Genomic DNA, 14317 nt, shown 5'->3' with positions numbered 1-14317 from the left:
TTAACTCTAATTATGTGGAGTGCCATTGAAACTATCTTTTTTTAATTCAAGCATGTGTTTGTTGACATCCTTTCCAAGCAATCTTGAATATTCAATGTATAGCTTTAATTATTACGAGTTCATGAGATCAAAATAAATAAATTTCAAGTGTCCTTTTTCTGAATTTCTACCTCGTCGATAACTTTAAAAAAATTCATTTTTTTTTTTTTGCATTAGTTAGAAAATATTTGAGGGTTCCAAATTGATACATAAATAGGAAGGTTAGGAGGAAAGGGCACGGCTATTTCTTTTTTCCCCTCAATTCAAGTCTTTTACTTTCACCAACTCCGCGTTGTTCAGTAGCAGGAGTCCATCGTAGGGAGGCGCACCGTCGCGATCCAACGCAAGGCGAGGCGATCTCTTCCTCTTCTTTACTCCTTTCGATTCCTTGCTTGCTTCGCTTCTCGATTCTGTCGAAAGGTGTGAGCTTTTGTTCTTTCATGCCTTTTTCTTTTCGATTTGTGTGATTCAGTCTTGTGTTTGTGTTAAAAATCACTTCTTGATGGTTTTAATCTGTCGTTGTGTTTCCGATGCAGTCGCCGATTTGGATATAGAGGTTTTGTTTTGTGTGTGCGTGTTTTTTTCTGTTTGGGGGCTAATGGCGGACGAGGCTAGGGCGAGGAAGGCCTTGCCTCCGGGAAGCAGGACTTTTGGTGCGGGCGGGTGGCGGCGCAAGGCGACGAGGACGTGGATCCTGCGGTTGGGATCCAGTGTCCTCATCTGGACGGCGCTGATGCAGCTGACTTCAGTGTGGCATCCGCGTCTCCCCAAGTCGTCGCCTGCCGCTTGCTTCGACGGCCGCGGTGCCGCAACTGCTGGCGGCGGCGGCAGAGATCTCAATGGTTCCACGAATCTTTCCGTGCTTGATGGCGAAGAACACGCGCTGTACGGGTCCCGCTCCTCCCCGCCCGCTCTTCTTCCTCGGAGTTAGTCTCGATTCTTTTTTTTACTCATCGTTTTGTTTGAAAGAGCACCTTCTTTCTTGATCCCCTTTTGTTGCGTTGCTGTATTCTTTCATCTATGTTTGTGTGGATTGCGCTAAGATAATTGATCTTTTGGTTTAGTTCGATGTTGATAATCGGAATTGGATATGAAAACTGAAATTAAGGACCCTTTTCCACAAATGCCTCTACTTTCTTGATTCGGTAATCTAAAGTTTATCTTGTCTTTTCCAATCTTTAACCAACTGAAACTTTAATGCTATTGATAGGTAATTCTCCTGATAGAAGATCGAGTTTCTAGTATCTGGTTGCATAAGATATAAGAATTGATTGAAAATAAATTGCTAGATATGAATAACATGAAGGACACATGCCCCTGCTGAAATTGACGTAAAGAACTTGAGTATTAACAACAAGAAGTTTGCAGTGAGAGAGAATTTCATGCCAACAAAACTGTCATGTAACTTCTGTTTTTTTGCTTTAGAACCATTGATATGTTTTGGCTTATGGACCTGAGTGAACTATGATGGGTGTTCAGAACCATCTTCTTTGATATGCTATGTTTTGGCTCATGGACTTGAGTGAGCTATGATAGGTGTTCAGAACCATCTCTTTGATATGTTTTGGCTTGGGGATTTGTCAAAAAAAAAAAAGGTAAAAAAAATATTAAAGAACAGATGAAATAATATGGATACAATTTTTTATGTTTATCAGCAAACATAGGTTTCTAACATTTCTCACTACACTTCAAGATTAAACTCAAAGCTTGAATTTTGAAGACAAGCTTTAGAAACTAAAGATTTTTAAATTTAATCTAATGAAATTATGTGAAAAACAGTTTCAATATTAAGAAAAGAACAGAGGGAATAGTTAAGATGGAAGCATGTAAGATACTTATATGAATTGCAGTTCTCTTGGAAGAGCTGTTCAAAAATTAAAAAAAATATTGATGACAAGATCATTACCAGGGTAAATTTTGGGTGATTGGAATGATTTAAAGCTTTGTGCTTTTTGTGATTGTCTTTGTGCTCCTTAATGTAGTAGAGATTACAATAGAATGCTAGCATGGATTTGTGAGATTATGAGTAAAGATGAATAGAGTAATTGTGAGTAGTTTCATTAGATGATAAATGAGAATATAGATAAATGCTATGAACTAAGAAACAATCAATAAATTCTTTATTGGATGAGCTGTATCAATTAGAGTTGGTGTAGCAGTTGGAGTGATCAAAGAAAACTCTAGTTAAGATGACTAAAAGTGATTTAATCAACTTGATGATCATACATTTGCTAATAGCCTAAATAACCTTATCTTTTCATTGGCATTTCTCTAACCTTTACTTTTATTCTTGGATGTTGAGCTAATTCAGTTTATTTGCTACTAGTACTTCAGTTCAGTCTATATGTAAATTGTAACACTGCCACAATGCCATTGGTCTTAGTTACTGGAATTTTGAGAGTAAGATAACTTCATCTTTAGGATGGTTTTGCTGAGTGGGACTCCAACCTAACCAAACAAGTTACCTATGCTATGGATGGCTTGAATAGTTTTACTTGTGGTTCCTCATGTTGCTTATGCTAAGTATTCATAATTGTTGGAATTGTACAATTCACGATTTGTTTCCTTTGATATGATAAGTCTTGAACATAAAATAATATGTATCTAACCAGATTTTATGATAATAAATTTGACTTGATGCACTGCCATTTAAAAAGAGTTGTATTCTATATGATTTTGGAAAAAAGGAAAGAACAAAAAAAAAAGAATTCTTTATGGCAGTACAGAATGTCAGCAGATGATAAGGGTGGGGTAAACACCAGGACACCAGTTGAGAAGATGAACAAGGTTGTCAAACTCATGTTCCTATATAGGTGTGGATTTGGGTTTATGGACTCTTGTCATGGATTCAAATATTAGAATCATGTAAATCTATTATAAAATTTAATATTTTTCATCACAAATAAAGATGTGAAAATTGATACTAGTCGAAATAAGCTTAATGTAACAATCAATGCTCACTGTAAGCTTAATGAAGAGAGGCTAGCAAGCAACCAGGATTCTAAGTGGCAGCAACATAGGCAACTAAGAGGCAAGGAATCATCATCATTTTGCTGATAGAGAAAGAATGAGGGGCACAATGATGGCAATGTCACAAGAAATAATAATTTGACTTGAGAACGATGGAACATCATAGATATCAAGGAGAGATGGTTATCTAACAAGAAGTCATTGCAAAATGAAGAAAATGGTGAAATGCGTGGAGTTGATCATGGAACTGGGGCTGCCGAGAATATGGAATAGCCAGGATTGAACAACAACACTTAGAAAAATAAGATTTATGTTGGATCACATGCTCCATCAGTGAGCCAAATGGTGCTGAGTAGACTTGTAAAATCAGATTGAGTTCACAAATATACAACACCAGTTTTATTTGTGATCCAAGTTCAAGACCAACTTTGACTCGGCTGATAGGCTCTTGTAAATTTATACGTCTGTGAGTCAACTTATGAATTTTAGAACACTATAAAGGAGTCTTGCCACATCTAAACTTAACAGTCAACTAGTGGGGTAAAGTTGATGGTGACTGAGATGCCTTTCTACATCCAAGCCTACTTCATTTCCTATTTTCATTTTTCCCGTTGACTTCCTCTTCATGTGTTAATTGCATTGATGTATTCAGATTCAAGTTGCTGATGTGGGTGGACTTCATGATCAATAGTTTACTTTTGGGAATAATTAAAGATGAAATATCCTGATCTCCAACTTTTTCATGATCGTTGTGCTCTATTACTCATAATATGGTATTAAATAGGATTCAATTTTCAATTTTTCTTTGACCCTATAATTAAAATACAATCATGAAAAAAAATCATGATGCTACTCTCATTTGATCAATTATGTACATATTGCTTATCAGATTTGATGGGTCGTTATTGGATGCTGAATAAAAATAACCTTGTTGCTAACAAGTATGGTAACAAATTGCAACTTTCTCCAGCACTTTGAAGCTATTATGTTTTTTTTTTTTAATTTTCTCATTTATCTGATAGGATGTCTCCCACTATTACAAGGGACTATACAATGAATTGAACTGAAACTTTCATGTTTGACGATCCATTCTTCTGTTTTCATTTTTCAGGACTTTACAAAAGCAATGGTTATCTTAAGGTGTCATGCAATGGAGGCCTGAATCAGATGCGTGCTGCGGTTTGTAAAATCCTTACCTTTTGTAGTCTCCTTCTGAATCATTCATATGTTTCCAAATATTTTTTATGTAGCCAGATCATACTAGTTAATTTAAGTTACCTTTTTATATGTGTTATGACTGTTATTGGGTTTTATTGCAGATATGTGATATGGTTACTATAGCACGATATCTCAATCTAACGCTTGTAGTTCCTGAACTTGATAAAATATCTTTCTGGGCTGATCCTAGGTATAAATTTCGCTGTTAGCATTCACTAGTGAATGTGGCCTTCTTTCTTTTGATCTGGACCTAAATATCGGATAATGCTTTCTTTCCTTGCAGTGATTTTGGTGATATATTCAATGTAGATCACTTTATTAATTCTTTGAGAGATGAAGTGAAGATCGTAAGAGCACTCCCTAAAAAGTTTAGCAAAAAGATCCACACTGAACCATTCTCAATGCCTCCTGTTAGCTGGTCTAGTTTGAAATACTACTTGAAGGAGGTTAGCTAAGAGAGTCTTTTCATTCATTGCTGTTATTATTTTCTATTCCAGATAAGTAATCTTTTAAGAAATGTTAATTGCAGATTCTACCGCTTGTGAGGAAGCACAAGGTAGTTCATTTTAACAGAACAGATGCTCGTCTTGCAAATAATGGATTGCCGTTACGCCTCCAAAAACTCCGTTGTCGTGTTAATTACAAGGCCTTAAGATTTACGCCTGCAATTGAAGCCCTAGGCAATAAACTTGTCTCAACTCTCCAGAGAAGTGGATTCTTCGTTGTTCTTCACCTGCGATATGAGATGGATATGCTCTCTTTCTCTGGTTGCACACATAGATGCTCTGCAAAAGAGACTGAAGATCTCACTAGGATGAGGTTTGCCATTATTGTGCTCTTTTATACTATGCTTTTAGTTCCATTTTTTTTCTTCTTTTTCACCAACCAATAATAAAAGTTTTTTTTTTTTTGTGTATCTTTGGATCTCAAGATATGCCTATCCATGGTGGAAAGAGAAAGAAATAATATCAGAAAAGAAAAGATCAGAAGGTTTGTGCCCTCTTACACCTGAAGAAACAGCAGTAGTTCTACGAGCGCTAGGTTTCACAAGGGACACCCTAATTTACATTGCCTCTGGTGAAATCTATGGTGGGGAAAGAAGGATGCGATCTTTGAGGGCTGCATATCCGAGAATAGTAAGACATGTATCTTTTGACTATTACCATCAGGTGTGGATATGATATACTCACCCATAATCTATCAATTCAGGTGAGGAAAGAAATGCTTCTTAGTGCTGAGGAATTGAACCCTTTCCAAAACCACTCAACTCAAATGGCAGCATTGGACTATCTGGTTTCTGTTGCAAGTGACGTCTTTGTCCCTACCTATGATGGAAATATGGCCAAAGTAGTAGAGGGACACCGCAGGTTTGTCCATTATCCAAATTTAATAATGACAGTTTGCGTAATCTTAGTTTATTTTTTATAATACACGATGCTTCTTTCGTGGATATATGTTTGATCTCATTATTATCTGTTTTGCGCTTGTGCATCTCACGGCAAATTATCTGTTCATAGGTATAATGGTTTTCGGAAGACAATTGTGTTGGATAGGAGAGAACTTGTAAAACTTTTGGATCTTCTCGAGGACGGGGAAGTATCCTGGGATCAGTTTTCAACCGCTGTTATGGAATTGCACAAGGACCGCATGGGTCAACCATCATTAAGGATGGTCCTTCAAGGTCGACCAAAAGAAGAGGACTATTTCTATTCTAATCCTCATGAGTGTACTGGGTCTTCAAGGATCAGACATACTGAATCGAGGAAATTTGACATCTAAATCTACTGCTATTGTGGCTGCTTCCGCGGATGACATGGGTGATGCTGTCCAGCTCTAATTCTAAACTATGGACAACTCTTGATCTTTATAGGCAAACCTGAAGGCCAGATGCTTATGAATGATACTCTGGAAGAGAGTCAGCAGACTGCCATACTGCCGTGCCGTTGAGTTGGTCATCAGAGATCAGGATTTGGGAGCAAAGCTCATCAAGATTTGCCCAGATATAGATTGCTGATCACCCCTTTCACCATTCTTTTATTTCTTTTCATGCCTCTTTCATCAGATTTGTGCTGTGTTGTTAGTTACAGATCGTTAGACTACAAGTGCGCCGACTAAGAATGTAGCATGCATCAAGCTTCTTTATCACAGAGATTGACATGTTTGCAAAAGACAACAATCCAATGCAAGATAGAACTACAATGTATCTGGAACTGCACACACATTATCCTCCTCCTCTTGTTTTAGCACTTGGAGAATCTGCAAATTAAAGGTTAAACACATATTTTTTTGTATTGAGCAACTAGTACTAATTTCCCACCATGCAATAAAGACAATAATATAACTTGCTCATTGGTTCTATAATTATCCAACCAAATTATTAAAAGAATAACTTCATCTTTTTGTTTTTTGTTTTCCAATTTATGGAATATTCTCAAGCTTCACATTTTGAGCATCATCATGTTTTTGCTGATGGTCTGTATGTTTGAATAAGTGAAGGAATGTATAGGTCTGTACCTAAAAATAAAATTAGGGAGTTGCATCAAAAATTTTAATCTTAGGCACTTCAGTAAAAAAAAAATTGGAATTTCATCATCTTAACGGTTTTACATGATCGATCTTACGATCATCTGTGAAAAGATAAATTAAGAAATTACAGTTGATACTATGAAGCATATATTATCAGTTTCATCAGATTTAATCGTTGTCTATGTCAGTAAATTTGTTCTACAGTAATTAATCTTAGGCACAAGCAATAAGAGCACAAAAATTAAAACTTCATGAACATAAACTATCCATTATTAACCATTCAAGGATTATGTGATACTATCAAATGATTTGGTAGATAAAATATAAAAATTTATTTAAATATAAATAAGAATATAATAGAAAATTAAGTTCAATATAAATATAATTGATTTTATTTAATGGAATAAGTATTTAATTTTAATTATTAGCCCTTAAATACTAGATGTTTTAAAGAATTAAATTCCTCCCTTCTCTCAACTTCTTTCCAAATCGACAAGAATTAAACTTCCCTTTTATTTTTGTCCGAGCAAACGCCCCCATAAAACCGAGAGCTCCAGAATTTATGCGAGACATTGACGAGTTTTGTTTCTGATCGTTCTTTTTGTCGCAGTTGAGAGACCTGAGGTTATATTGGGTTCCGCAACAATTTCCAATAGTAATGGAGGTGAAGGAGCGTGTAAGTAAAAACGAGTACAAGTAAACAATTCTCTTTAATTTATTTAAACTATGCTACTTTTGTTCGCTTCCGCTGACTCCCCGAGGAAGGCCGCTGACTCCCCGAGGAAGGAGACGACCCTTTGGGACTTTCCCTCGATTGTTCGTTCGCCTCTTTTCGATTCCCTCTCGCAAACGCAAACCACCCCTTGGAGCCTTGATTTGCTCTCAGGTGAATGGATTCCCTTTCCCGCATCCTCTGAATCACCCGGTTGTTTGGCCATGTTTGTGGATTTGAGAAATTTCTCTAGCATTCCCCTAAATTCTGCCGGCTTGATTCTCGTTCGCCCAATCTCTTAGCTTTCAACTTTGTGCTTATTGAATCCATTACTTGTCGAAAGGCCTTTTAACCTTATTTTCTTCTTCGAGAGGGTGCAGACTGATTCATACGACATTAATCCGAGGAACTTTGCCTTATCATAGTTCGTTTAGGCGCTTTTACGCAATTCAAAATGGATTATTTTTGTTGTTTTATTTATCACTGCTGCCATATAATGCTGACCTTGTCCTTTGTTTGTGAAAATGAAGTCCATAGACAATTTGCCATATTTGACCTTATCCCATCAATAATTATTATTTTAATGTTTTTGATTCAGCAGAATGTTACTTTTTTCCTTGTAGAAGAACAATGTTGTAAGTGATCATAACAAAGTGCGTATTCATGTCCTTTATCTTCACCACCCTAACTTTTTTTTTTGCTCTAACTCAGTTTGAGTCGTTAAATCAATTGGATCTATTTGTTTGATGAAGAAACTTGTTTGTGTTTGTCAAATTGTTTATATCACGCTGATGTTTATGTTGTGACTTTTCTCAGTGTATATTGTTAACTCAAATACTCAATACTAGTATGTGTTGAGGTAATGCAAACAAGGAATTGAAGTTTGAAAAGTTTTAGATTTTTCAAAAGTTTATTTTGGTAAGATCTCTCTTTAAGAGAATTAAGTCTTCAAAGATGGTTTCTAGGTAATTATTGTATTTAGGGTGGCAGGAGAATTTTTGTTTATTTGGTTCGTTTCCTATTTTTGTTATTTGATTTATCAGCCAGTTGGTTGAGTTTTCTTAGGAATAGGGTGATTTCTATCCTTAATGTTTTTACTTTATTTCTGATTTTATTTGTAATTTTCAAAACAAAATCATCTTTCAAGTACTAAAATCCTCTTTATAATATTTGTGCGAATTTTTTTCTTCTTTGTGTAAGATAGCTATCCCATATTTCATCAATTTGTATATGAATTCTGTGTGTGAGTTTGATTTGGTTTGGTGTTGCATCATAAGAAGTTATTCATTTGCTTTTGCAAATTGATATGCAAATCCCTTTTATTTTATGAGTGCTAATATGCTTTTCCAAGGATTGGGAGGTCCATGGTGATCTTTAAAGTTTTTCTAATAATATCCATGTTTCTAGTTTCTCCAACATTAATACAACTTCTATTTGTCAAAAGAGTTGATTATAGTTGTGGCAGAATTTTCATGCTATCAACCGATAACTTGCACTATGAAAGGGTGTAAAGCTGAATGGAATTTGAGGATAGTTGTTCCTGAAAGTTTGGAGGATGAAGTTTTGCATATAATGCAAGTTGCATGTGCAATTGTGAATAATGCTAAAAAAATTCTAAATATCTTTAGCTTGGATTAAACATAAAATAACCAAATAAGTTGCATTTTGTAGGATATGAGGAAGAATATTATTGTAAAAATACTTAATCATATTTTCATTTGGATAGCCCTCTAAGCTCATTGTAGGTTAATGATTTTGAGTTTTTGAACATGTTACAGGTTTTCTAATCAATAAAGCGAACTTCAAATGCTAACACTGGTGGCTGTTAATATACATCCATGATTTTTAAATAGTTTCTCTTCTCAAGCTATTGGTCTGTGTTGCTTTCCTCAGATTTGTTGCGTATATAAAATAGGTAAGACGGGTGCTCTTTGTTGTGTGGCCGCTGGGCCACATGGACCTAAATCTAATTCCTCAAGAAGAGTGGGCTCCATGGATCCACATGATCCTCATTGGCGAACCAATTCAAGCTACTCACCTCATTTATCTAGGAGATGGGACTGCAGTTCTCAGCCACCTGAACTATCCAACAGAGTCCATGAAGTTCCTTTGACTGACAGTTCATGCTCTCTTAGTAAAAGTGGCAGACAAACTTGTGACCTAAATCATCACCATTCTGTGTCAGATGGGGCAGTATCTTTGACAGGGAGCCCATCTGACAATCTCCAACCACGCTGCTGGACACCATGTATGCATAGATATGATCTTGGGGAATTTTCTATACCCACTGGAGGTATCTGATTGTTTTTTGCTTCCTTATGTCACTATGAGGACAAAATTTCCTCTCGCTATGTTTGAGATTTCCATTTTTTTCAGGAGGATATAACAATCTAATTTTGATCTAAATTCTCTACTTGTATTTTTGTATTTAGTTAACATTGTGTGGCATTTGTACCTGATTTAGGAGGCACACTATTTTGAGATGAGGTTACCAAATTTACCATGTCTGAGTTGGGAAACTGGTCTAGAAGTGTCTAATTCTATAGGAGTTTGTTGCAAGTTTGAAATGCATTATGGAATTATCATAGATTTTGTTGAGTGATCTTTAGTCCCACTTCAGCAATGAGTGTTGAATCTCAAGGCCTTATAAGTTCAAAGATATGTTTTCATCAAAAGTGTAAAACAATGAGAGCTTCAATCCTAAAGCAAGCAATAATACAGTTGGCCCAACACCCACAAGACCCAAATCGACATTCACAAAATGACTTCGTGGCAACCTTGATGGGAATGTGACATTCTGCTGTCTAGGTGGCTCTGATGAAGTGGCTCTTGTCCCGCATTGGCAAGGAGTGTTGAGTCTCAGTTTGATGTAAGTTAAAAGATAGGCTCCTTTTGACAAAGGACAAAACCAAGTGGGTCTCACTATTAAAACATACAATATTGTGCAAACTTACAGTCACGTGATTTGGATAGGTTCATATATGATGTCATCAAGAGCAAAGGGAGAGTAGACAAAATAAGTTGCTATTATAGATTGGTGTGAATAGAAAATCATGAATACATTATGCATGTACGACGGAATTTGATTATCACAATCTTACATGTTTTAGTGTTAGGAATTGGATTGGTGATCTTGCAAGTAATTTTCTTAGTAAATCGCTCATGTATGGTGATGATCATGTTGCCAGTTGTAAGTTTATGATTGTTCTGCTGTGCTCATTTTAGTTTTTTTTTTTGAAAATTTATATTTCTGAAAATCTGCATGAATGGAACTCCTAGTAAAATATTCCTTTAACATAATGTAGTAACTGGAAATAATCCTTTTTGGAATAACAGTTGTGTTCTGGGTAACAGATTGAACTTTCCGTGTTTATCTGTCTGTGTTCAAGTTGATTATACAATTTAGATTGTTACATTAATATGCATATTTTATATGCTTCATTTAGTCAAAAACATCTTGTATGGAAGTACAGGCTTAGAAAAAAAGGTACATAGATTCCAGCATCGATATGGTGCTCCATTGTTTCTGTGTTTGCCACCAAACTGTTCTTCTGTGTCTTTAAAATGACTAGAATGGCGAGTGTATAGGTTTTCCTGGATGAAAGACTACATGGGCATGGTCAGGATGTTGTTTTGTGAATCAAAAAGGAAATACACAATTTGTCCACATAGGACTGCTAAAGGACATTACAAAAACCAAGAATGGCTTACATGGTCAAATAAGACAACAGGTAGGCTAAAAAAGTAAGATGGATTAACAATTAGTTTTGATATTATCAGTCACCTATAATCATTTCCAGATATTGAGGTTGAATTTATTTTGAATCACCATAAGTAATCATTCATTTTGAGAACCATAAACTAACTTTGGTCATCCACAATATGGATAAATGTTCTTTTCTTATGAAGCTGGGAAATTTGAAATGTGATGTTTTCTCTGGTTTCTGACTTTAATTCATTTGCCTTTTGTTCTACTATAGATTATGTTTTACACAATGCGAATGTAGAATCAACTTTATATTAGTTTCTACATCATAGACATGTTAAATAATTTGCATACAACAATGTTTAGTGCTAGGGTGTTAGTTTTTAATTTCAGGCCTTGTTTTCAAATGTCTTCATAAATCGGATACATTGTCAGATCTATATATGTTATTGAACTTGATTGACCTCAAGTTGGTTGGCAAGTGATCTATCACCTTTTTTCTTTTCGTGTGAAATTTGGTGTTTTATTGGTTTTAGAAGAGCCTACATGGCCATATCTGAGACGGAGCATGGTTTTTTACTGTAATTTCTCTTCACTTCATCTGTAAAACAGAAACTCAGAAATACTAACAAATTAGGGGCTCACTTCAATTCTCAATGTCTGTGAATACTATTTCACTGTTGAAGCTTTACTGCTGTCCAAATTACATTTAATTCCTAAAATCTAGGGTTAATTACTTTAACTATCATGAATTTTTGAGGTTTTAAAAACACTTATTTTTCTAACAAATGCATCATGTACTTATGATTTTGTAACAAACTTAGCCTGGAAAAAGTTTGAACTAATGTCTTGAAAGTATTATGTTTCATGTGATATCATATGCCATTTTGATACCTCATTATATTCTCTAACGATCAAGGTGTCATTTCTTAATATGTCAATCTATTTATGAAGATTCAAATTATAATAAAATTTACTTATTTTTGAAATTTCTTAACCAATTATGTATAAAATTCTTGAATCATCATATGACGTGATTCATTGAAAAAGTGTTTTTCAATATGTTAAGTTGGGAACGACTGGATTATTTTTACAAAATTAGTACTTTTATGCATTAATTAAAAATGAAAGCTGATGATAGATTTGTTAAAACCTTAAAAGTTTTAGTATGTAACTAATCCCCAATTAATTCAACTAATCTTCAAATACTTCTACATTGTTAGGTGGGAGGCCTGAAGCTTGTGTATTCTCTAGAGGAAGTGAGGTAGCATTCTAATTCAGAATTCTCATGGTGTTTGTTTCTCTGAAAATCAATTCCCATCATGTTTGTGGCTGGCTTTAGGTAGATTATCTTAAAAAGTAAGCTTTTCCCTCTCTTTTTTCATCGTAGGGATATGTTTCTGTGGCAAATAGTATTGGTTCTCCATTTTCACCATTAGAATCTAGTAGATGGTCATCTGCTAGCAAGCAGCCCCTTCAATTTTCAAACAGGCGGTCATTCATTTCAAAGCCCATTTATCCACTTGTGTTCCAGAATCCTGTTTCAGATGCTGATATCCCAGGAACAGCTGAAGCAAGTCCTAGTGGTGCAAGAGTGCCTCAGGAAGATATTGGGGTTTCACCCATGTGGACTGAGAGAACATGGAGTCCTGATTTTAAGTTCCATAGAGCCCTAACTGAACTCCGGAAGATGGAGGCTTCTTCAGAACTCAGCACGAGTTCAAGAAGGGAAGGATTTAGATGGAGTAACGCAAGCAGCTACGATTTCAGGTTTGATGGGGATGGCGTAGAAATCAGAGACAATATTGATGTAGAGAATGAGCGATGCCCTAATGACACTGCAACATACCAGAAATGTGAACTTTGCAAGAGGTCATTGCATCAGAAGTCTCCGTGGAGCTCTAATAGGATCATCAAAAGTGGGGATATGCCTGTCGCCAGCATACTACCATGCCACCATGTTTTCCATGCAGAGTGTTTGGAAGAGACAACTCCAAAGGGTCAAATTCACGAACCACCCTGCCCAGTGTGTCTGAAAGCCACTGGACTAGAAAAACTGATATCATTCTCAGAACCTCTCCATGTCGCTCAAAAATTTCCTAGCAAGGGTCATGGCATGGGAACATTCGGTGAAACAGGTACCAGTAACGACCTGATCTCACATCAGATCGAGGAAATGAGGCAAAACAATTCACTTGCTACTCAACATACGGGTTCGTCTACGAGGAACCACATCAAAAAGCAATTTTCTTTCAAGAGCAAAATAGGAAAGGAATTCCAAGGGAGCCAAAGTGTTTAGGACTAGCAATTGACAACACCAATCAGAAAATTATGAGAACATAAATTCTAGGCAGTGTAGATCATCGATTCCAGGTTGGTGTTCCATTCCTGTTGTATGCTCCACCTTATTCTGCTTGTTCATTATGAGGGCTGTACTTTCAGTTTGTCAATATCTCTGGTGTTTAGACAATATATTGTGACCATGATTTTTTTTATATTACCTGAATAATTGCATGGTCAAGAAAGATCAATACCATTTTTGGCAATTCATGATTAGCTAGTTGGATTGTGAGAAGGCTGGATGTTTATTTAAGTTCATAGAATAGTTATAATTGCCAAGCTAAAATTTGTGAAAGCTCCATTCGTTGTAATGTGAATTGTAATGGGTTTTAATTCTCTTCAATTTGTAATTTATAGAGTTCTCCTTTCAGATGTGCATATCTGGGCCACAGTAAGCCAATTATAAATCCCATATGTTTCTTAAATGTGCTATTACTGATCAGATTTTGAAAGGGGGTGATCAAGGCTTTCTCTTGTTTATGACCAGAAAGAATAATCTTGTGGATCAGTGAATTTTTACTGATCCGATCTGAGATCGGATTTGAGATCAAGAGATGCAATCTTAGTAACAGTAACCATGATCAAATAATTTCGATTGGCTGGATACAAGTCAAGTCGGCTTTTAATAGACCGACTTTCCTCAGGTCATGCTTTCTTCATGTCAGACTTCAGTAGACCGATTTCTTCAAGTCGAACTTTAGTAGATCGACTTCATTTAGGTCGGGCGTTCTTTGAATCGGACTTCAGCAGACTCTTCCTTCAAGTCGGCTTTTAGAATGTCGAGTAACAAGAAGATTTTTCTAACA

At 35.8% G+C, this 14317-nt stretch overlaps 2 protein-coding genes across 5 annotated transcripts; both read left to right on the top strand.

The window, feature by feature from the left end:
- Window positions 1–302: 302 nt before the first annotated feature.
- On the top strand, window positions 303–6588 carry LOC141823200 (rhamnogalacturonan I rhamnosyltransferase 1-like). 2 transcript variants are annotated; one of them, XM_074710464.1, is made up of 8 exons: window positions 303–459; window positions 4121–4188; window positions 4329–4417; window positions 4511–4673; window positions 4757–5046; window positions 5159–5363; window positions 5437–5594; window positions 5745–6588. In XM_074710464.1, exons 2-8 carry the CDS (start codon window positions 4177–4179, stop codon window positions 6004–6006), a joined length of 1179 nt encoding a protein of 392 aa, XP_074566565.1. In that variant the 5' UTR covers window positions 303–459; window positions 4121–4176; the 3' UTR covers window positions 6007–6588. The 2 variants fall into 2 exon arrangements, with proteins under 2 accessions (XP_074566565.1, XP_074566564.1); XM_074710463.1 differs by lacking the exon at window positions 303–459 and adding an exon at window positions 542–965.
- Window positions 6589–7520: 932 nt separating this feature from the next.
- LOC141823201 (uncharacterized) lies at window positions 7521–13690 on the top strand. Of its 3 annotated transcripts, none has more exons than XM_074710467.1 (4): window positions 7521–7639; window positions 9381–9758; window positions 12395–12435; window positions 12562–13690. In XM_074710467.1, exons 2-4 carry the CDS (start codon window positions 9458–9460, stop codon window positions 13468–13470), a joined length of 1251 nt encoding a protein of 416 aa, XP_074566568.1. In that variant the 5' UTR covers window positions 7521–7639; window positions 9381–9457; the 3' UTR covers window positions 13471–13690. The 3 variants fall into 3 exon arrangements, with proteins under 3 accessions (XP_074566568.1, XP_074566567.1, XP_074566566.1); XM_074710466.1 differs by having other exon boundaries at window positions 9359–9758; XM_074710465.1 differs by having other exon boundaries at window positions 7557–7639; window positions 9244–9758.
- Window positions 13691–14317: the final 627 nt, after the last annotated feature.

The sequence above is a fragment of the Curcuma longa genome, chromosome 3 (assembly GCF_044706935.1).
Source record: "Curcuma longa cultivar G26 ecotype Majalengka, Jawa Barat chromosome 3, ITB_CL_G26_1.1, whole genome shotgun sequence".
Classification (NCBI taxonomy): Eukaryota; Viridiplantae; Streptophyta; class Magnoliopsida; order Zingiberales; family Zingiberaceae; genus Curcuma; species Curcuma longa.
The sequence above is the reverse complement of the archived record's forward strand: the minus strand, read 5'-3'. Positions and strand labels throughout refer to the sequence as shown.